A 21342-nucleotide genomic window follows, 5' to 3' on the forward strand; every position below is an offset into this window, starting at 1 on the left:
CAGAAAGCTGGGGAAAAGAGGTAATTGTTGATCATTTAGTGGCTCTGGTGGTGAAAAGTCATAGAAATCCAGGAGGCTCCTATGTTCTTCTTCATTTTAAACCCCAGCCAGGAAATGGTTATGGCAGCCTCCATGTACATGCATGGTAGACATTGCGACAATGAACAAATACTCTGTGAGAACCTGAGGGAGTCCTCACTTCTACTCCCCTGTATCCTCTTCTCAGATGGCCAGGGAAAGGCCATCGTTTTAGGATCCCGATCCTGGGGGTGGAGAAGCGAGGGAGGATCACCTGGGTGGAGGGTCCTTGGGGATTGGGAGTGAAAGGTCCTCAGGCAGGACCCAGTATTCCGCATCTTTCTTTCAGAAAGAACTCTATTCCCAGAGGTAATAATAGGGCATTGCCATCCCTGTCCCACGCCCCTATAAGCCCCAGAAAGAGAAAGAAGAAGAAGGGGGTGAAAGATAAAATAGGAGAGACATTGCATCCCCTTTTCTTAATCTTAACCCTGCTAGCCCTTACCCGACCTTTATGGGTTATTGCAAGATCTATCCTCGCAATTCCCCACATTAAACACATAAAGGTACTGGGACGAGGAAGAGGCGACTAGGAGTAATGAACACTACACCTTAATTTTACAACTGGGGTACTGAGATGAGGAAGATGCCTGTAAAGTATGGTGAGAGTCAGGCAAGTCCCCTTAATTATGGTCAAGCAAGTCTAATTAGACACCCACGCTAGCAGCCTGACAGGGGGCTACATGTGCATAAAGGGAGACCATTAAGGAGAGAAGGGAAGTAACAGAGATGCCGGTGTTGGAGAGACCCGGGGACCCTTTCCATGAGGAGGCAGCCATGGGACCTGAAGTGTGACAATGATGCCGGCCGACAGTCCTGAGGTGTGGGAGCCTCCGTATACCGGGTTTAAGCAGCTGGGAGCTGCGAGCAAGCAAAAGGAGAGAGAAAGGACGCTGGTCGCGTCCACCAAGAGGCAACAGGGTTTCTGACGCATGCAGAAGTGGAATCGACATGCGAGCAGGGCTCGCAGAGGTCGGAGCGCCAGCCTGGGAAGCTCAAGAAAGCAGCAAGAGCCTCAGAACAAGATGCAGCTGACCGGTGAGTGTTGGGGAAAGACACTCGGAAACCAGGGCGCTCAGGACAGGCTGCGTGCAACAAACAAAGTGCCATATGAATGAAAACTTCAAAGCACGATAAGTACATATTGAATGCTGAACTGAATGGAAGTCTCTAAATAGTGCTACACTGTATATATTGAATACCAATTGAATGAAAGTGAAGATAAGCGGTACAATCTACCTACTGAATACCAAATTGAATGTAAGCTGAAAACAGCCTTAAAACTAATTATATTTAATACCGAACTGAATGGAAGTTGTAAACAGAATTAAGCAATGCACATTAAACTCTGAGCTGAATGTAAGTTTTAAAAACAATACTACCCCAAGATTATTGAATACCAAATTAACGGAAATCCTAAGAATCAAAACCAGATTCAATATTGAAAGGAAATATAAACTTTATAAACAAAGCAAATGGCTAATAAGGGCTAAACAGGAAAATGCCCATATGAAAGTAACCTATAATGAAGAAAACAAGTATGAAGGAGTGCAACCAAAGGTGGAGCATGAACAAGACCTCACCAAGGGAAACTTTGTGAGTGATTGCACTGTGCCAAGGCCAAATAATGGCAAGAGGTGTGAGACATAAGAGGCTAATCAAGAGAAGGCAGAGGAGTGAAAATATTGCACAGAGAGCCAAGAGGCCAATAAGGAACGAGGACTTGTACAGAGGGGCAAATGCAGAGGAACCTGTGTGGGCTGAAAAGCCAAAGGGGTCCTGGTTGCGTAAGCTGTCATGGGTGGACAGTGTGGTCTGATAACTGCACCTAGACCAGTGAGCCCTGCATTGTGAAGATAAAGACATGGTGAAAACAACCAAGATAGAACGCTGCGGAGTGAACTGATGAGGCAAACCAGAAGGAGGGTCAGGTTGACCCAGTGTTAAAATGAACTTTAAAAGACGGAATTTCATATCGGTTGCTACATTGAAGTCTTGGGGAAGGGAACCCACAGACTTGATGAACTACAAGTATCATCTTGAGGACAGGGACTCAAGACCATTTTGTTTGAATTGTGTTGCTTTGAACGTAGGGAAGGCAGCCCAGAGAAGTTTGTGGAACTATTTGAACAAGATAAATCCTAAGACCTTTTTGAGGAACCGTCTTAAACTTGGGGAAGGGAGCTGAAGAATGAACTGGGAGCTGGAAGAAGCTCAGACTTTGGGCCTCATCTCAAGTTGGGCAGTAGTCCTTAAATGTGGCGTTGACGGGGCTACCGCCGCTCAATCTCGAGTCTGCCATGTTCTTACCCCAGTACAGAGCTGGGGGTAAACACGCCGGGAAAATGGCCATTTTTGACACAATTTTAGCCGGCAATATTCCCGTGCTGTAATTGCGCCCGAAATTCCCCATTGGGTCAAATAGACCCAATGGGGAATGGGGAGTAACCTTTAGTGGCCAACCCGTGATCCAGCGGTAATACCACTGGATGGGTGGGCGCTAATGCAAATAAAGTTGGGCGGTATCCCATTTGGGATACCGCCCAACTCGTGATGAGGCCCTTTATGTTGATCACCATCTCTTTGATTATTGACATCCCAACACACTGTTTAGCTTTAGTTGTGAGAGCAAGTACACAGACCTTTAAGTTGAACTCTTTGACTGAGATGTTTCTTAGCTTTATTCAGGTAGGGATAACCCACCTCAGCATAGGGTGAGTTAGACCTTTTACCATCCTGACATTTAAGTTAATAAATATCTTTTGTTGGAACTTTAAGTCTGTTGTCTGCATCTTGCTTCATGATGCCTTCACAACTCATGAATTCCTTCTACTTTTTTTCAGGTGTAAAATACAGGCAGAAATCCATGTCCCTGTGCCAGCATCAAAACTGCAAATAAGGAGAGACACAGACATGCTCTGTGCACTGCTCTTTAAGCTTAAACTGGACAAAAATGTCACCGATTGGAAAAATACATGCAGAGAGCTAGTCCCCACCTGTTTTTCTAGATATGAGTTTCTATGAAAATTAGGCGAACAGTCTGAAAGGTATTCATCAATTTAAAGCAGAAGTGTGAAGGAGGAGGAGGCGTGGAGATGGATTTTAAAGAGGGAGATTGTTCCATAGTGGAGCCAACTGATTTAGGCCAGCAGGGTTGCGTTGCTTGCTACATGACCTCATAGTTAACCACTTTATGACCTCTATAAATTACTTTGGCCTCCTCATTGCAGTGCTTCCTTCATCTTGACTCAGTTTTGTGGCTTGTTCCCTTGAGTGGTTGTAATCCAGAAGAAAATCAGTAGGCAGGAGGAGTCTTGCTTCTGCTAAGGCATGTAGGAGCTAGACATCCTTAGTGCTGTGGTAATGAGAATCTGCCAGCCTTTGCAACAGCGAGGTGGACTTGAGTAGCCTCCAGCTATCTGCTGGATGCTCTGAAGCTGATTTTCTTTGGTCTTTTAAAAGAACAGGTCAAGAGGAAGTATTCCTTTCAGTGGATGGTTGTTGGTATGACCACCCACTAAATATTTAAAGAGGAATTATTTAATGCAAATGTGTGTGACTGCCGCAGGGGCGGGTAAGGAAAGATGTCTAGTGACTAAAACAGTTACCGTATATTTCTTAGAATACCATTTTCCCTAATGAGATTCCACCAAATATATTTCACCGAAAAAGGTAGGGGAAATGGTATTTGTGTAAGGTATAATAGCTGGGGCCTGGGGTAAGGGTATAAGTTGGGTTGAGGAGAGATTGCAGGGGTCACCCCCCCCCCCCACCCCCATAAAAAAAGTTAAAACAAGATTTCGTTTTTCAGGGAAATGGATTCTGTGAAATCTCCATTAGGAGAAATATATTCATAGAAACCACATTCATCCAACTAAAACATCAGGAATTTGGCCCTGAGAATGTGTAGATACTGTGGTGGGTCAGATGGAGGATGCAGATTCTGATGATCCATTTTACTGAAGTATTTCTTTAATGAAATGCTATGAGGCGTCCTATCTAAGAAAACCAACAAATGTGCTCATCAGTCGTCAGTGAATGTCTTAACAGAATCAGTCCACCGTCCAAACTACCGCTTTCTGACCCTACCACTAATGTGGGACTTCCCCGGCGCAGTGCTGTGTTCCTTTTTCTCTCTCTCCAGACGCTTTTCATCTCCTCTGCACATTGCCCTCCTCGTCTCAGTTAAGGGGGAAGTTTTCATTTAAAGGAAAATGCACAGTTTCCTGTTGACAAGAACATTGACAGTCAGTCAGATAGCACAGCGAGTGCTCGCTTTGACATCCGTGCAAAGCTTGCCGCCGCAGGTTCGAATCCTGACAGGGCCAAACTCAGCCTTTCATCCTTCCGAGGTCGATAAATGAGCACCACACACAGTGGGTAATAATAAGCAGTGCTCAGATACCTATAAATGCAAATTATTATCATTATCATTATTATTATTATTATTATTATTATGATATGCTGGTATTTTCTTCATATACATTTTTAGGAGATACATGTACAAAGGTATTGTTGGAATGTTCTCTGGGGAGTTCCTCACATGGAATCCTTGTCCCCAAAGAGGGACTCTCTCCCTGTGAGGTCCCACTTGCCTCGACCCCTAGGGATGGTGTTGCGGAGCGGGCTCACCTGGCTAGCCTCACGGGGGTGGGTGGGCTCCCCCTTGGGGAGAAGAGACGAATTCCTGTGATTCATCATATACTTTCCCCCTTAATTTGGTGGCTTTCCCTTCTTAAATGATCAGAATCCTTCTTCTTGCCCCTTTCAATGTTCTGCTGTGAATCAAAATGTTTGCAAATCCCAAAACCATCTCACGATTCTAGCATTGGTGTTTTTCCTTATGCTAATCCATGTTAAGGGAGAGTGATCCATAACTAGTCTGAATTTTCTTTCGGTCAAATAGTATCTTAAATGGGTGATGACCCATTTGATCGCCAAAGCTTCCAATTCAACAGTGGCATAACTGTGCTCCATAGGAAAAGGTTTCCTGCTAGTATATAACTCTGGATGTTCGAGGCCATTGTGTTCTTGGGAGAGTATGGCACCTAATCTTGTTTTGGAAGTGTTGGTTGTAAAATGAAATCTTTATTGAAATCTGGCATCTTCAAGACTGGTTTGTTACATAAGATACTCTTCAGTCCATCGAAAAAGTTTGGTTTTCCTTCATCCACAGGAGCTTCTGAGGGTGTGTGTTTTTTGGCTTACCTATAAGGTTAGCAGCCATGCTCGGATAGGTATAAACCGACAATAGGAGCCAGTTAGCCCTAGGAAAGCGTAAAGATCCCTCTTGGTCTTCGGTGTGGGATTTCGATGGACTGCTTTGACTTTTTCACTTTGTGGCTGGATCAGACCGGTCCCCACAAAGAAGCAGAGATATTTATCCATAGCTTGTGTTGGTGAAATTTCCAAGGGTTGGCAGTTAGACCATATCTCCTCAAAGCTCAGGTAATCATATATAGATGGTATAAATGGTCAGGTCAACTATCGCTGCGCATTACAATATCGTCCAAGTAGGCCCACAGAATGTTCCATAAGGTGTTGGAATGTGGCAGGTGCACCATGAAGACCAAAAGGAAGGACCTTAAACTGAAACAGGCCTTGGGGTGTTGCAAAGGCTGTTTTCTCTCGGTCTGATAGACTAAGGGGAACCTGCCAATAGTGTTTGGTTAAATTTATCATGGATTTATCTGCGCCCACATTCTCAATTAGATGGTATATTCGTGGCATTGGATAGTTATCGAATAGAGGTATAGAATTGAGTTTTCTAAAATCAATAAATACAAAACCTCTGCGATTGTTCTGGCTTTGCAACCAATACAATGGGAGAGGATGAGGGACTCTCAGACGGTTCAATAATGTCGTCTTTCAACATCTCCCTGTTCAATATGTCTCCATTCGTGCCGACGTATACAATGGCTTGTCAGTACTTCGGATGCTGACTCGTTACACATTGCCAGTTGTGGAGTGGTATTGGCTTTGGTTTCGGGACTCTGGGTCCACCAGAAGCATATAGTGGTCACGCCACTCCTCTCTCTACAGGAGTTGGGATGGCATACGTCGAGCTTCTTTTCTCTCCTTCTCAGCGTTCCCAGATGCAGCGTGTCTATGTCAGCTTCTCACTTTCTCGCACCAGCAGAACAGCGCGCATCCAGTCTCTCCTCCGTGTCAGCATGCAAGACAATTTGTAACTTGCGGGCTTCTCTCCTCATTTATAGTCTCCTATTCGTTCATATATTACGTAGCCGTGGAACTTCCCCAGTGCAGCGCTGTGTTCCTTTTTCTCTGTCTCCAGCGGCTTTTCTTCTCCTCTGCATGTCATCCTCCTCATATCTGTTAATGGGGAGTTTTCATTTAAAGGAATATTCACAGTTTTTGGTTGACAATAACATATGCTGGTATTTTCTTGATATTAATATTTAGGAGATAGATTTACAGAGGTATTGTTGGAATTTTCTCTAGGGTGTTCCTCACAGGAACAGGAGTCCTTGCCCCCAAAGAGAGAGTCTCTCCTTTTAATTTACTTTAATTTGTACTGCACAGCCATGGACCCTGGGCCATAAGGGCGCGGACAAAAAGAACAGAACATAAAACAGGTAGGACAGTTTCCCAACGGGTAAAACGAAGCAGAATAAGCTGTATCCAAACAAGGAGATCAGTAGAACAACCAAGTTTTCAGGTCCTTTTCGAAGTCCATCAGGGAGGCCTGTACACTTCGATTCAGCGGTAGCGAGTTCCACAATTTAGGGGCAACAAGGAAGAAGGCACCATTCTCAACCTTCTTCAATCTACAGCGTGAAAGAGCCAGGATATTTTGACCTTCTGCTGAGGTCCCACTCATCTCGACCGGTAGGAAGGGTGTTGCGGAGCGGGCCCACCTCCCTCCCCTCACAAAGGGAAGAGGGCCTCCCCCTTGGGTAGAAGGGACGAATTCCTGAGATTCGTCACAGCCTGAATAATGTTAAATATATACTATATATAATAATTTCTAGAAATTAAATTGGGAAGAGGGTAAAACGGAAGGGTCATCACAGTGATTGTGTTGGACAACTGAAGGGCAAACACTATATCGTTCCATAGCGATTCATCCAATGTATCTATACTAGAACTGAACCAGGTTTTAAAAACGATCAACCCTGCCTCCCTATCTGGATGGTCTGTCTGCTGTTCGGATTTAAAAGTCAGCTGAGCAAATCTTCCTATATGCGGACAATAGTCTCTGTGTTGCAGGTTCTGTCAGGCCTAGACGGTCAATTTGACGGTCAATAAGCAATTATCTAATGTCCAAGGCACGTTTGGGGACTGATTATCTTTATAGTACCTCTTTGTAGGTGCACCCTCCAGTTTCATGTTAGATGTGACTGTCTGAGGATACCTAATTCCATCACGTAATGATTGTGTGGGATTCCAGTGGATAGGGGCCTCTAAGTCTATGGATGGAGTTGGGAAGAAGCCGATTTCCTGTGTTCCAAGATAAAGAGGCTGGTCACTGAAAGCAAACTTTAAAACCTCTACATTTAAGCGGTTCCATTTCCCTTAGGTGAACACTCAATCACAAGTGTGTCTTCTTTTGTCTTTGCATATGCATGTGAGTATATCAGCAAAAACCAGCCATTCCTGTCATTTCTGAGCTATTGTGTTTATCACTTACTTGGTTGACAGTTGATACCACGTTTTCTTTCGGGCTCCTGGTTCGCAATGTGGTACATATCCTTCATTTCTTTGGCTCTTAGTGAAAAGACAGTGGTTGTAATAAGAGGACCTGTCGGTAAAAGAAACACAAATTAATCATTCTTCTACAGGTCCTTGCCTAATGGTTAGAGTTCTTTGGTGTTTCGGCATAGTTAAATGACAGAACTGAATTCCACCAACGGCCCATCTGGTTAAATACCAGAAAGACCATGGTTCATATTAACAAATCTGTCTCCAGTGGGGAACGGAACACAACTCCAGAGGTGCCTTCTACAATACTGAATATGTACATGCTAAGTTTGCAAGTGTGCATTAAATGAGTGGTGTTCTTTGTTGGCAGGAGGACATGCCTCATGCAAATGAAGGAATTCCTTTGTTAGTGCAGTTGTGTACAGTTATCAAAACATGCATATGTACAATTAGGCCCCAGGGATGCACACTGCACGCCAGTTACCCAGTAAGTGGAGTGACTTTAGTGTCAATGTAAAATATATTCTTTGATACTTTTTTTAAAGACACTAAACTGGTCAGATTGCGGTAGCAGTAGTGAGAATGAACCTTCTCTTAAGAAATGGGTGAAGGAATCAGTAAAAATCCAATACATTTATTGCAAAAAGAAATCTTCAATCTACGCTCGTGTTAAAGCAAACATGTAAAGGTGTTACCTGTAAAATTAAAAAGAAACCCTAGGCTATGTTTGAGCCAGGTGGGGACGGGAAGAGTGATCGTTAATGTACCGAAAACAAACATATGTGAAAAAAGCACTTAATAGTATAGGGATGACTGCCCATTATAGCCATTAAAGTAAAAACAACACAAATGCAGCAACAATCTCTCAGAGAAGCCCCATATAAAAGTCTTGAATCAAAGGATTCCCCAAAAAACATGGTGGTGACAGTAGTCACAGGAACTTCCCTAAGGAAGTCTGATAATTGAATAGAACCTTGAAAGTTAAAAAAATGTTATTTCTCTGCAAGCTATATGCAGGAAGAGCACTTTGTGTATAGGAATCGACCATCTGGAATTGTCCCTTAACACCCAAGAATGATAAATGACTTCCTGAAGATCTGCAGAGGTACGACTCCTCAATTTTTCCTTTGTGCATACCAAACTGAACCTTGTTAAAAAACATTAAAAGGATACATTAGGGACCCAGGGGTTTTGAAGAAATGTGGTAGCCAGTACCTAGAATTCTCAAGCACCCAATCTCAGTGGAGAATGTTCCTTAGATGGATAGTACTCCCAGGGCTGTTGAAACTATGGGTATGTGCTAGAAGGAAGGTTTGGTCACTTCAGTGATGATACCACAGGACTGCACTGAACAAGTGGGTGCTGAATTAGGAAAACCTATCAGGACCACAAAGGAGCTAAGCAAACAAAGCAGGGGAACAACAGATATAGACTGTGAAAGGCATAAGGTGGGCAAAGAGTGATAGTCATAATGAAAGACCTCCTCCGTAGCATCACAATTGTGTTAGAAAGTCAATTATTGACTGACGAATTGATGTAAAAAAAAAAAAAACAAGCACTCCAGGCTTTTAAAAAAAGATACTCATTTTATTTTTGATGGTTTAGTTCCTCAGACAATTGGCATCAACTTCTATATCCCCTGTCAAGAATGATAGTCCAAACACGTAATAACGTATTTCTTCTCAACATTACCAGTGTCCGAGAGGCTTCTCAGCAACCTCTACTGCTTAGTAGGATTATCAGTCTCTCAGAGGCTTGTGTGAGGGGTCGGAAATGAGAGGCAGACACAAAGTTGTAGTATTCGCATTGTCAGACATGTCTATTTAAAGCAAATGGGTTGGAAAAACATGCCTCAAGCCCTACACTTAGAAAGGAGGTTCCCTACCTAAGAAACTGCATTAAGAATCAGTCTGTGTCAAGTAGTTAGAAACTGTTCTTGTGTCCAAAACCTTCTAAACTGACCTTCACAGAGAATAGTTCCCTTCCGCTGGATTTTTAGGCAGGATGGCAAAAGTATCTATTTTAAACCAACTGTTCCTTGGTAACCCAAAAGTATCTCTTTATACAACAATTCCTTGAGGGTTTTACACTGGATTCAGAAAGTTCTAATTCATCAATGCTTTCATGACAAAAGTGTTTCTCTTTAACAACAATGTTTTTATTTGACATTCACAGAGTTCTCATTCTGTAAACTTAAAGATTTAGTCAGTGTATTTTCCAGGTTTCCTGCTAGACTTCCTTGACAGGTATTTTATATCGCTGATAAAGTCTTTTCACAACTTCAATGGATTGCCTGGTATACTTCCCTTCCAGGAATACTTTTTTCTCTGGTGGTATTACAGATCTCCTGGTATATTCCCCTGCCAGGTATCTTACCACAAATGTCAGCTGTGTGGTGCCTTCTCTTTACCAGGACTTCTCTATTGGTTTTACTGTTACTTTCAATATATCACATCAGCATTTACTTTGTTCTGCCCAATGTATTTGCTTAGGGTGATGCTTGTTTCAGCTCTCCCCCACATTGACATTTCATACATATGTAATTATTCAGATCTCATTGTTGCACTTTTTCTTGTCGGTATAACTTTAAATAGTCTTTGAGAATTGTCCAAAATATCAATTTCACATACTTCATTCACTTGCTTGCTCGTTTTTCGGTATGCCACAGGGTCCCCAATGGCTCTGGGCCAACTCACGGATGATTTGTTGCATCCCCAACTTATGTTGTGCCTCTGCTGTGAAGCTTCCTCCTAGTATTGACTTCCCAGCTAGTGCGGGTGTCTCTTCAGCATTCCTTGCAGCTCCGCGTATACTTGCCGGCTCCCTTCTGTGGCCTAAATTGGACGACGCTGCTTTCTGACTCAACCATACCTCCAGGAGCTCCTCTGTGCTTCTCGGTGCTCCCACAGTCCGTCGGGTATGCTCGCTGCCCAATTCCTCTTTCCCATGATGCCATTGTCTCTAACTTGCGTTTGTGAGCCACTGCATAAATGTGCTCGTCGTCCCTTCTGCGGTTCTCCCCGTACTGCTTTTCTGAATGCTGTGCTTGCCATTTTTAAAGTTCCTGAGTAAGTTATTTTGAATGTAACAACTAGTCTGCACATTGGTTTTCGGACTTGGTTTAATCTGCATGAACTCTTCCCTCCTCTTCTTATCAGTATTTGAGGCTTTATGGGAGCTGAAGTCCATAAATGAAATTGGATTTCCAAAATGATGATGTTCAATGACTTCACATACAGAAATGTTAGAAACAGAAGATGTTTTCAGTGTGGTGTGAATACTCTAGGTATACATGGCGTTCTGCCTAGAGTGACAGTAAGGCATTATCAGTTTGGGTATCTTTGAGTTCTCTTCAGGGGAACGGAGGGAATACCAGGTCTTGGAATCACCCTTTCTTCCCCAGTGTTTTTTCCCTCCTATGTGATCCTCCCTCATAGATCCACCCCCATGGTCAGGATCAGGTAGCAGCTTCTGTCCCCTGCCCACATGGGAGGAGGGCACTGCCAGGGAATCAGTGATGATTCCACTGGATTCATCACACTTGTCAGCAACCTCTGTACTCTTTCTCAGGGTTACCAGTCTCTCAAGAGACTCGTCCTGCTAACGTTTTCCGAATATACAAAAGTTTAAAAGAGGCTTATCCCACCTAATGATCAAGCTTCACAGAGGCTTCATCACCTTGTTGCCTGATGAGGATAAACACATGTTTCACAGGAGGTGTCTCCTGCCTCTTGTTTCTGTTTGGATACACCTTCTCAGAGACTTCTCCTGCCTGTTGTCTTTGTCATGATACATAAGCGGCTGACCAGAAGTTTCTCATGCCTCTTCATTTTTTCAGGATCCATAAGCATTTAATAGAAGCTTCTTTCTGGATGTATGCTCACCTGCTTTTCCTTCGGAATACCAAGCAGTTTATAGAGGCCTTCCTTGCCTCTCAGCTTCACCTGGATTCTCAAAGCGATGCACTGTCACTTCATAAAAGGGTACATCTCTCCACCTGCCTTCATGCGCTCACTCCTGCATATCCAGTTCAATATGAAGAGGTCATCTTTAAGTGTTCCCGTTTCCAAATTGGTACAGTCCCATTTGTTAAGGATTTGTCTCTTTATAGTTTTGTGTCGTGTTACAGATTGTTATGGTGCTTTCATACATTCTGCTTGGATTCTCATTTATTTCAGGGTGTTAAAGTGCACCCTTGCACCCTGGTTCTCAGTGGTTCCATCACATGCTGAGTTTGTCCAAGCACCTAAAAACATTGGTGGCCACATTTAAATCAATTGCAGTTGCGTTCTTAAGTTCAGATCTCTGTAGCTCACCTGGATTCCCAACATTGACTCCCTGTGATGTCTGCACCTCTTAGCAAGCAGTATTTGGTCAGGCAACTGCATCCAAAAGAGGAATGATGTGCTGTACCATTGCCTGCCCAATGTGATGGGCCTGCAAACAACTATCACATGGGGAGCACTGTGTAACTCATATTCCACATCAATTTGTGGTACCTTACTGAGTACATTTCATGGGGTGTGGCATGACCATTTCCAGTACTTGGTCAACAAGTTCTCTCCTTTTATATATTGGGTTACCTGAAATAAAAAGTCAATTTCATTGTACATGCAACTCAGTTGAGGACTTCCAACCCTGATAACAAACCTCCTCTGTGAAGGAGGTCCATCTAGAAGCCCACACACTGATCAAAAATAATCATCACAAAGTAACACAATAGCACATATCTCAAACATTGCAGACGCAAGGAATAATGGAATAATGATGAATGGTACTGTGGTATGGGTGGCTAAATGCACACCTAAGGAAGTGGGAATTAATCTGTCAAAAAGTTGGAAAATAAAACTGAACTTACAGACTATCGGGGGGAAAAACGAATAGCCAAACACCCATGAGAGCAGACATCATCCTTGGTCACATCAAACATAAAATCTTATATTTTCAAAAAAGACTGCAAGCTAGCAGATGACATTTGGTCCCAAGAAACAGGCCTTGCTAAATTCAATTTTAGAGCCATATTGAATGAGTTGTCTAACAGGATATAGGAATGGGAGGAAAAGACCAATATAGATACAATATGTATAATATATATCTATGTAACCCATACTTGGGTTTAAACCTTTCTTGAAGAATCTCATTGAAGCCATAGAAACAAGAGGCTTTGCCTTGGCTAGGGCCAACAAATTCTCCATGGTAGAAAAGGACACACAGTGAGGGACAAAGCTGATCCCTTTCTATCAATGTGTAGTGCAGAAAAATAAGGACCTGGCCTACATAATTTTGAGATGTCCCCATTATGGTGTATTAAGATCACAAAACACTGTCTCCTACCCAAAGAAATTCAGCAAGTCAAGTGAAGTAGACAATGGGGCACAGTAGGGGGCTGGGAGCAAACAAACTGTCAGTCATGCTTCTCTGATTCACCTCGAAGCAACATATATTTTAACACCAGCATGTATATTCATTGAGTTTCTGCAGTAGATTAACCAATGCCATAGCAATATAGACTTTACTATGCCTACGAGTAATCAAGAAATACATTTTCTAGATTTGACAATTAAACTCCATCAGATCAAACTATTTATTTGTGCTCTGGCCATTGGTGCAACTCAATCTGCCCAATGAACCTTCATCACTATTAGCCCTCAAGCGACAGAAAAATTTGAGGGACTATTTGGTGCATTCGAAACCCAAAGGCAATAGGTCCACGACCACCAGTTGGGACTTGTAACCACTTACGGGACATTTCCCTTGTGGTATATGTTCAGTCTGTAAATTCTGTAATAAAATCAATTCGCTTGACATTGCAGGTAGAACGTGGGAACACAGACAACACACAAACTGCAAAAAATCTGGGCGGTGTATTGCATACAATGCCCTTGTGCCTTGCGTTACGTGGGACAGACCACAAGACCAGTGCACACTGGAATTACTGAACATTGGTCCCAAATTAGGTGCCATAATGGCACAGCCCTTATTCGGCAGACAACATATTAAGGTGGGTCCTGGACACGGTTAAAAATGCCTCTAAGGCTCATACATTGATATCCATCAAAGAGGCCAGATGGATGTTCAGGCTTAATACTATAGAACATGGACTCAATGATAATATGCTGAATATGTAAGAGTATTCAGGCTGCCCCACAGTTCATTTTACGATTGTTCCAGGCACTGTGGTGTTGTGCACAGAGCGGAACTCTTTTTGGTGTACAGCAGTATCTTGCCTTTTGTTGTTGAGTCTGATTGGTTTTCAGACACCGTCTGTTGCATTGCTAGCAGCTTGGTTTGTTATGTTCCAGCAAACGGACCGGCCATACTCTCAATTTTCTTTCTAACATGGTGCTCCCATGGCTCATTCTATCTTAACGGATACAGCTCTGTGCACCTGTAGTCCGTCCTTCTTTTCCAAAGTGCGAGCCTCCCTTTCTAAGGCTGGCGTCTGTAGACCTGTGTTGGCACAGAGCGGTCTACCATCACACAGGTCACGGACAGTTCGTTTATGCGTCAAGCGCGAGGCTGCTGATTTGGGTGAGTAGTGGTCTAACTTCCCCTTTTAGCTATGCAGGGTGGTTGACCCATTTCTGATTCATCCAGGGAAGTAGCATTCCAGTATGCTAGTTCTTTGCACATCCTTACTTTGCTAGGCGGTCTGCAGCTTTTTACCAGTGCCCGTTGTCGTCTGATAAGTGGACGGGCTCCTTTAGCATTTATGCATGTCCTGATTTATTAACTCATGTAAACAGCTTATTTGCTCTTTGTATCCCAGATCGAGCGACATTTACATTTTCTCTTGTAGTTCACCTCCATTGCGAACATTGAAGGACCCATGTGTGGTGTGTTATCCGAAGGCCCCACCTCTGTATTTTTATCTGTGAGACACGCTCGGAACAGGAAGGGAGCCTCCGGTAAACCATCCTTTTCACTTACCTTTTGCCTCAGGGCTACGTTGCTACATATGGAGGACAGCGTCTCCTTGTCTCCTTGACTCATTACCATTTCCCTTTATTATTACAGCTTGGGTGCCTCAAACATCGGCTCTAGTATTTTTCAGCTGGGTTGGGCATCACTAGCCCGGCACTAATTAATTAATTTCTGTGTAGCCCCCTTAGTTAGCAGTCGGAGTAGGGCCCAAGGTGGGCTAACATTTTCTGTATTCTACACTGTCTGGGCGTGCATGAGTTGTGGTAGAGCGGTGCAGTTGGTGTGGGGATCCCCCTCCATTGGTGAATGGGTGTCACAATTTTTTGGTTTGCACTTTATATGGCATTATATATTTTTGATTCAGTCTTCAGGTTTTATACACTTCGTGTTTCTATATCCACAGGGTTCACAATTGTTTTGCTCCCGAGGAAGGCTGTCCACATAGTTTTATACAGCCGAAAGGCCTGTAAATTTCTTTTTTCGGCATTGACCCTGGATATTGATGAATACAATTAATGCATCATTATGTATCACGTTGAATATATTCATATGTGTATTTTTTTGTGCATTTATTTGTACTCTCTTGCTAAACAATATGTTTGCAACATATTCGTACGTGTATTCTTTTCACTCAAACTGCAGACTTTTGAATATACCTTGGATGTGAGTTGCCAGATTAAGTTGGCACCAGAATCAATACATTTCATATATACATTTTTTACACTATTTTTGTTGTCCTCGTTTATCTATTGAACAATCATTTAGTGTTATTATTGGTAGCATATTTTCACCATATAAAGTGTTTTAGGATTAAAGATTGGATTTGTATCCACAATGTATTTCAGTATGCTAACAAATTAAATGAATCCCTGCTGGGAACACTCGGTTGTGTTATATATTCTCTCCAGTTCCCACCAGTGTTGCAGTAACACTCGTTGGCTTATATCTTCTATGCCACAGGTAGGAGCCAAATAGCTCCCTTCAATTTCGAACCCTGTAGACCTAGTGACCATAGTGCAAACAGAAGCCCAGAAACTAGCCGGGATAGATAGATATATATATATATATATTCTATTATACAGCCACACTAGTGGCTGTGTAGTTATGGTTAAGTTGCTGTTTCCATAGGAAGAGCACTTTTTGGGCGGCTTATATCTTCGCTCTCCATGGACGAATCCTCACCAGACTTTGCATAAAACGTATATACCCCACTCTGAATCTTTTTTGCAAAGTTTGGTGAGGTTTGGTCCAGTGGGGACAAAGTTATAGGGGGGGTCCCAAAATGTCTTTTTTTCCCCATAGACTGAATGGGGAAAAAACTTTGCTCACGCCTACAGCCCAAACTGCTGGACGGATATTCACCAAATTTGGACCAGGAGCAGCGGCTTGGTCCCAAAAGCGTGCTTTTGTAGATTTGGTGAAAATCCGTCCAGTAGTTTATTTTAAAATGACCAAAAAGTAGGTCACAAAACATTTGTGATATCTATGTCCGGTCCGCAGACACACTTCCCTGTTCGGTCCGCAGACAGTGTACTCATTGGCTAATCGGATTGCGTCATGTCCCAGGACATGCGGCGTGTTCGCTGATTGGATGGTGAAGAACATGAAGTGTGTCAGATTTTTGCAAACGCCCGCCATCTTGGATTCGCAGACTTCGCAGCTGTCCGCGGACAGCCTGGTAAAAACATATTAAAAAACACACCATTGCAGTTGTCAAACTTATGAAATAATCTCTGGGGAGGTGAGGGGTGATGAGGATGGGATGGGATATGGCTGCAAGAAGCAAAAAAACTGGTGTTTTTTGCCGCGAAAGTCCACGAACAGTTCGGATGTTCGCGAACACTTCTGTGAAATTTCGCGGACACCTCAGCATTAAAGGGTTGGTGAAATGCAGTTCTTGGATGGCTTAGATCTTTGACGCCACTTAATGGAACTGCATGAGATTTTGCATGTATATTCCTGACCTGATTCTGAGAGAGTATGCCAAGTTTGGTGGGATTCTGTCATGAGGGGGCAAAATTAGAGGGAGGGGTCCCAAAATAATGTAAAGGCTTATAAATGATGTGCTATTTGACGAATCTACACTTCATTTAGCAAACTGATAATAGATCTAGATATACATGTTTTTGCGTAGTTTGGTGGGATTTCTGTCAAGAGGGAGCAAAATTAGAGGGGGGGTCCCAAACTATTGTAAAGGCTTATAAATGTGGTGTAATTTGACAATTCTACACAAAGGTTTGCAAAACAATTATAGATCTAGATATAGATGTTTTTGTAAATTCTGAATGGATTTTGTCAAGTGGGGGCTAGGTTAAATGATGATTTGTATGTGCAGACATGTGACACTTTTGAAACTTGCGTAAGGAGCATTGGCAAGGACCTACAAGCATGGTTTTGCAAATGTGCCAGTGTTTTACTATTTGACAAGTGTCATAATGTAGCTTCCAAAAATAACAGTATACCTTTAGTGACTAAGGGGTAGCCTGTGGCCATGGGCAGTGGCCATATTGTCTGGGTCATGGAATAAGGTCATGATCCAGACAATCTAGCTACTGGCCATGACCACAAGGGATAAAACATAGGATTCAAGTGGCCATGTCCACCTGGGACTGGCTTTGTGTTAAAGTTATTCGAAATTAGGATAGATCTGAAAGGGAAGAAAAATGTGCTTGTGGTAATATGGTCATAGGGTTCTCTTTTTGCCTTCTGCAGGCTGCAATGGAAAGCAAAGAGGGCCATGTATGGAACCCTCGCCTTCCCTTTCCATGGTGGCCATCTTGGAAAAGGATTTTCCTTCCTACACCGGGACGCCACAGGGGTCCCGGTGTAGGAAGAAAAATCGTCTTTTTTAGCACCCCGGGTTCCCGCTTTGGGAAGCTGGGGTGCTAATAGCCTTCATCCCCCATTTCAGGGGCTGGAATGGGGGGATAATGGTGCAGAAACCTCGTTATCCACCCTCGCTTCGCTTGGGCTGATAACTTGGGCTGCTGGGCCGGTATCCACCAATCCAGTCCCTGGAACGGAGGAAGAACGCCACAATATTTCCATTAGCATAACACAAAATGCAAATGCAAATGTTGGAAAATCTTATTGAGTCTATGTACTTTACTGAGAAATATAAAGTAGATGGAGTCTATACATGTTTTGTTTTAGTTCTATTTTTTAACTCTGAAAGGTGGTTCCTAAAGTAATACGTCTTTTGTTGTTTTTGGATGCATTTTATTTGGCAGGAGAGCTGAGAACGAAAGGTGGGGAGGGAAATGAGGGAGGAGGAACCAAACACTAATATGGAGGAGTAGGTGGACAAGGGAAAATGTTGCATGTGTTATTTCTAGGGTAGGGGGAAGTGTTTCTCATGCTCCTTGATTACAGCAGTGGTGGTGGCTCTTGGGGAGGAGGGATGGCATTAGCTGATGCCATTTTAATATAAATAGCAGTTTTGCTAAAAGTATGTCCTGTGTACTAGATTGTTAATGGATAATGAGTAGGAATAGGTGTTGGAGCTGTGCAAGGGAAATTTTGAAGTTGAAAGTTCCTAGATCAGTAGAAAATGCAGTTCCGAACTGTCCGCAAAGCAGAGATCTTATCGTGAAGTGTGGACGGGTTCACGGACAAGTCATCATGCCGCGTGCCAGCGTATGGTCATGTGGCACTGTCCGGAAGGTCCGCTAAGAAGTCAGATGTTCGTAGACTTTTACAGATGCAAAACTAGTTGAATTAGTTACAAAAAGTGTATAGAAGTGTTAAAAATGATTCCGGAAGGTGGGAAATGGCAGAGTTTTAAGGTGACACTTTGTAAATGGGACACAAATATTGCTATATTGGGTAAGTATGATTTTGCTAAATTGTAGGAAAATAGCATGCACTGGTAAAAACCCATGAAATTCACTGAAAAAACTTTGTTAAAGGGACGTTATGGTTAAGTTGCACTAATGGAAACCTATGAAATACAGTGAAAAAACTTTGTTAAAGGGACGTTATGGTTCCAAGTAAAACAGAAAAACCCCTGAAATTCGCCAATTATGGTAAGCTAAGCAACCATAACTCGCGCCACCACGGTGCACTGCTAAGACTAACACCCAGGACATCAAAGATGACACAGATTCATTTTTTAGAATTATTTTCATGATGTCTCTCTTTCAATGTGGCGGAATGAAAGGGCATTAATAAGAATCCCCTCGTTCTAAGTGACCCCATTTGTCTTCCAGTTTCCTGCCCTGTTCTTACCCAGATGTATTCATAGCTGTACCAGATGGCTGTCTTCACCCTTCTTTTACAGCTCCTAGTCCTTCGACAACTCCTACCCCTATGTGTGCCTGCTATGTCAGGCTTCTCGACATACAACAATATTATAATGCCGTAGGAAAAAAGGTCAAATAAAGGTCAAATTGACAAATGAGCACTAATGATTCAGCCATTTCACAGCTCTCTCTCTCTCTCTCTCTCTCTCCCTCTCTCGAAAATGAGTAAAAGTGAAACATTACCTAGTGATATCAAGGCTTGATGGATTTCTTTCATCACATTCCTGTACAGTTCTTTCTGCCATTCTTGTAAAAGCGTCCACTCCTCTTCAGAGAAGTAAGCAGAAGCATCATGGAAGGAAACCTTTGAATGGAACATAACACTTTTTAATCACTGACTTGTCACCTCCATTCAATGAAATATGCAGTGATAACAAACTGTTGTAAAAGTATTGGCTGGAAAGTAGATTGTTAGCAGCTTAGTGGGTGGGGGGGGGGGGTTGAGAGACCACATACAGCCAGTCATAACATAGCAGTGCAGTGCAGTGCATGCAAGGGCACCCCACCCGACAGTGGCCAGCCTAATTATGCATTTAACTGGTGCCACAGTATTGCCAAGCTGGTTCTATGTTTTGGCTATCAGCAAGTAAACCTAAGCAAAGAATCTTATGCGTTCCCGACTTCAAAACGTCCGCCTCTACAGATACAAGAAATTTGACTACTGGGGTTTTCTCTGCTACTGCAGTTGAAGGTACAATCATAAATGCCTTCCTTGAACTGCAGAGAGCAATAAACTTGAGCAATGGCATCTTAATGTATTGCTACACTGTGTAGTAACACATTCCAAAGAGACAGGGCAGATTTCAATACAGGAAAGACTGTTCCACAACATTGCACAAAGGGAAGTGTGAGCTCCTCAAAGGAAACCTGGATATTTTTCTGATCAGTCGTCAACTACAATGGTATCATGGCTCACCTGAAAAAGGTTTTGCACATTAAAGCTGCACATATAGGCCTCTATCACGAGTTGGGCGATAGCCCTTAAAAACACTGGCAATACCAGTCTGCCGGGTCACAGCTGCAAATACTGCTGATCGAAAAAAAAAAAAAACTGCGGGCGCTATTACAGCTGACAACACAAAGCGCAATTACAGCCCTATCACAAGTCCATGTACAACTTTCTTAGCGCCAAAAACGCTGGAGGTAAATGAACACAGGGGCCAGAAATGAAGCCACAGGTGCAACGAATGCACTCCAATGGGCTACATAAGGCACACCCCAGCTCCAAACACTGCTCCCAACACCATGATGCCATTATTTGATGCAAGCTGGAACAAGCAGCTGCTGATGCTGCGCCTGGATCTTTAGATGCTGGACAACCAGGCCAGGGGACAGGAAGCACAGGGGGCGGAGGGAGGAGGGGACAGGAGGACGAGGTGGAGGAGGAGGAGCATTGTCCCTGCAATGCGAGCACCCATCCCCATGGTCAGGCCATCACCCTAGGCCCTCAATGACACCCAGATGGTCACCCTGTACTGCCTGAAAAGGGAGACCATCACTGACATGTTGGCCACCATTCATGAAGACATTGGAATCAGAATAAACATCTGCACAGCGCTGTGCCCTGCAGTTCCTCGGGACAGGCTCCTTTCAGCACTCTGGCGATGATGTATGGCACAGCCAACATTCTGTGCATTCCTGGCCCAGGTGCTGGATGCCTTCCTGCGGCATGCCAACAACCATATTACTCTTCCCACCACCCCGGAACAGCTCAATGACATGAAGGCAAGGCTTTATGCCACTGCCCAACTACCAAACGGTGTTGACTGCACTCATGTGGCGTTGGTGGCCCCCATGCCCATGAGGCTGTATACAGAAACAGGAAGCGCTACCACTCCCTGAACGTGCAGGTGAATTACGACCATGACCTCATCATAACCCACTTCTGTGCCCAGGTTCCACCCATGACTCAATGATCCTATGCAACAGCACCCTGCCAGGATACATGGCGAGCCACAGAGGACAAAGAACGTGGATAGAGGGTGAGTATAATTGCAGCCGCATATGCACAGTAAAGCATCTGACAAAAATGGGGAGAGGCGTTGTTAACAATCACACAAATCATGGCATGACTAGCAGCACCCGTCCAGCACCCGCACCCATGACAGAGGGATAGCCAAGGGAGCATGCACACAGTGAACACACCTTGACACACGCGCATACTGCAGCACTTGCAATGACACACATGACCACATGTACTACAATGCATCTGTAACTAAGCACAGCAAACAACCCCAATACATGACCCAATGGCAGTCCAGCCAGTGCCAAAGTCATGTACCCACGTGCATTCCACCATGGAATGTTAACTCACTGCCCCTAGTAGATTAGGGTAGGGCACCAGCCAACCCAGCATGCCCCATGCCCGAGTGCAGAA

The 21342-nt window shown here is 43.5% G+C and overlaps 1 protein-coding gene across 4 annotated transcripts in view; it reads right to left on the bottom strand.

The window, feature by feature from the left end:
* Nucleotides 1–21342, bottom strand: part of LOC138513913 (zinc finger protein 699-like) — a 172475-nt gene that overhangs the window by 130843 nt on the left and 20290 nt on the right. For all 4 annotated transcript variants that reach the window (XM_069629055.1, XM_069629054.1, XM_069629053.1 and 1 more), the window contains exons 2-3: nt 19149–19269; nt 7730–7840 (exon numbers count right to left, since the gene is read on the bottom strand). In XM_069629055.1, coding sequence (XP_069485156.1) covers nt 7730–7840; nt 19149–19269 — 232 coding nt within the window. The remainder of the gene's footprint in view (nt 1–7729; nt 7841–19148; nt 19270–21342) is intronic.

This window comes from Ambystoma mexicanum, chromosome 12 (genome assembly GCF_040938575.1).
Source record: "Ambystoma mexicanum isolate Mex_15411 chromosome 12, UKY_AmexF1_1, whole genome shotgun sequence".
NCBI lineage: Eukaryota > Metazoa > Chordata > Amphibia > Caudata > Ambystomatidae > Ambystoma > Ambystoma mexicanum.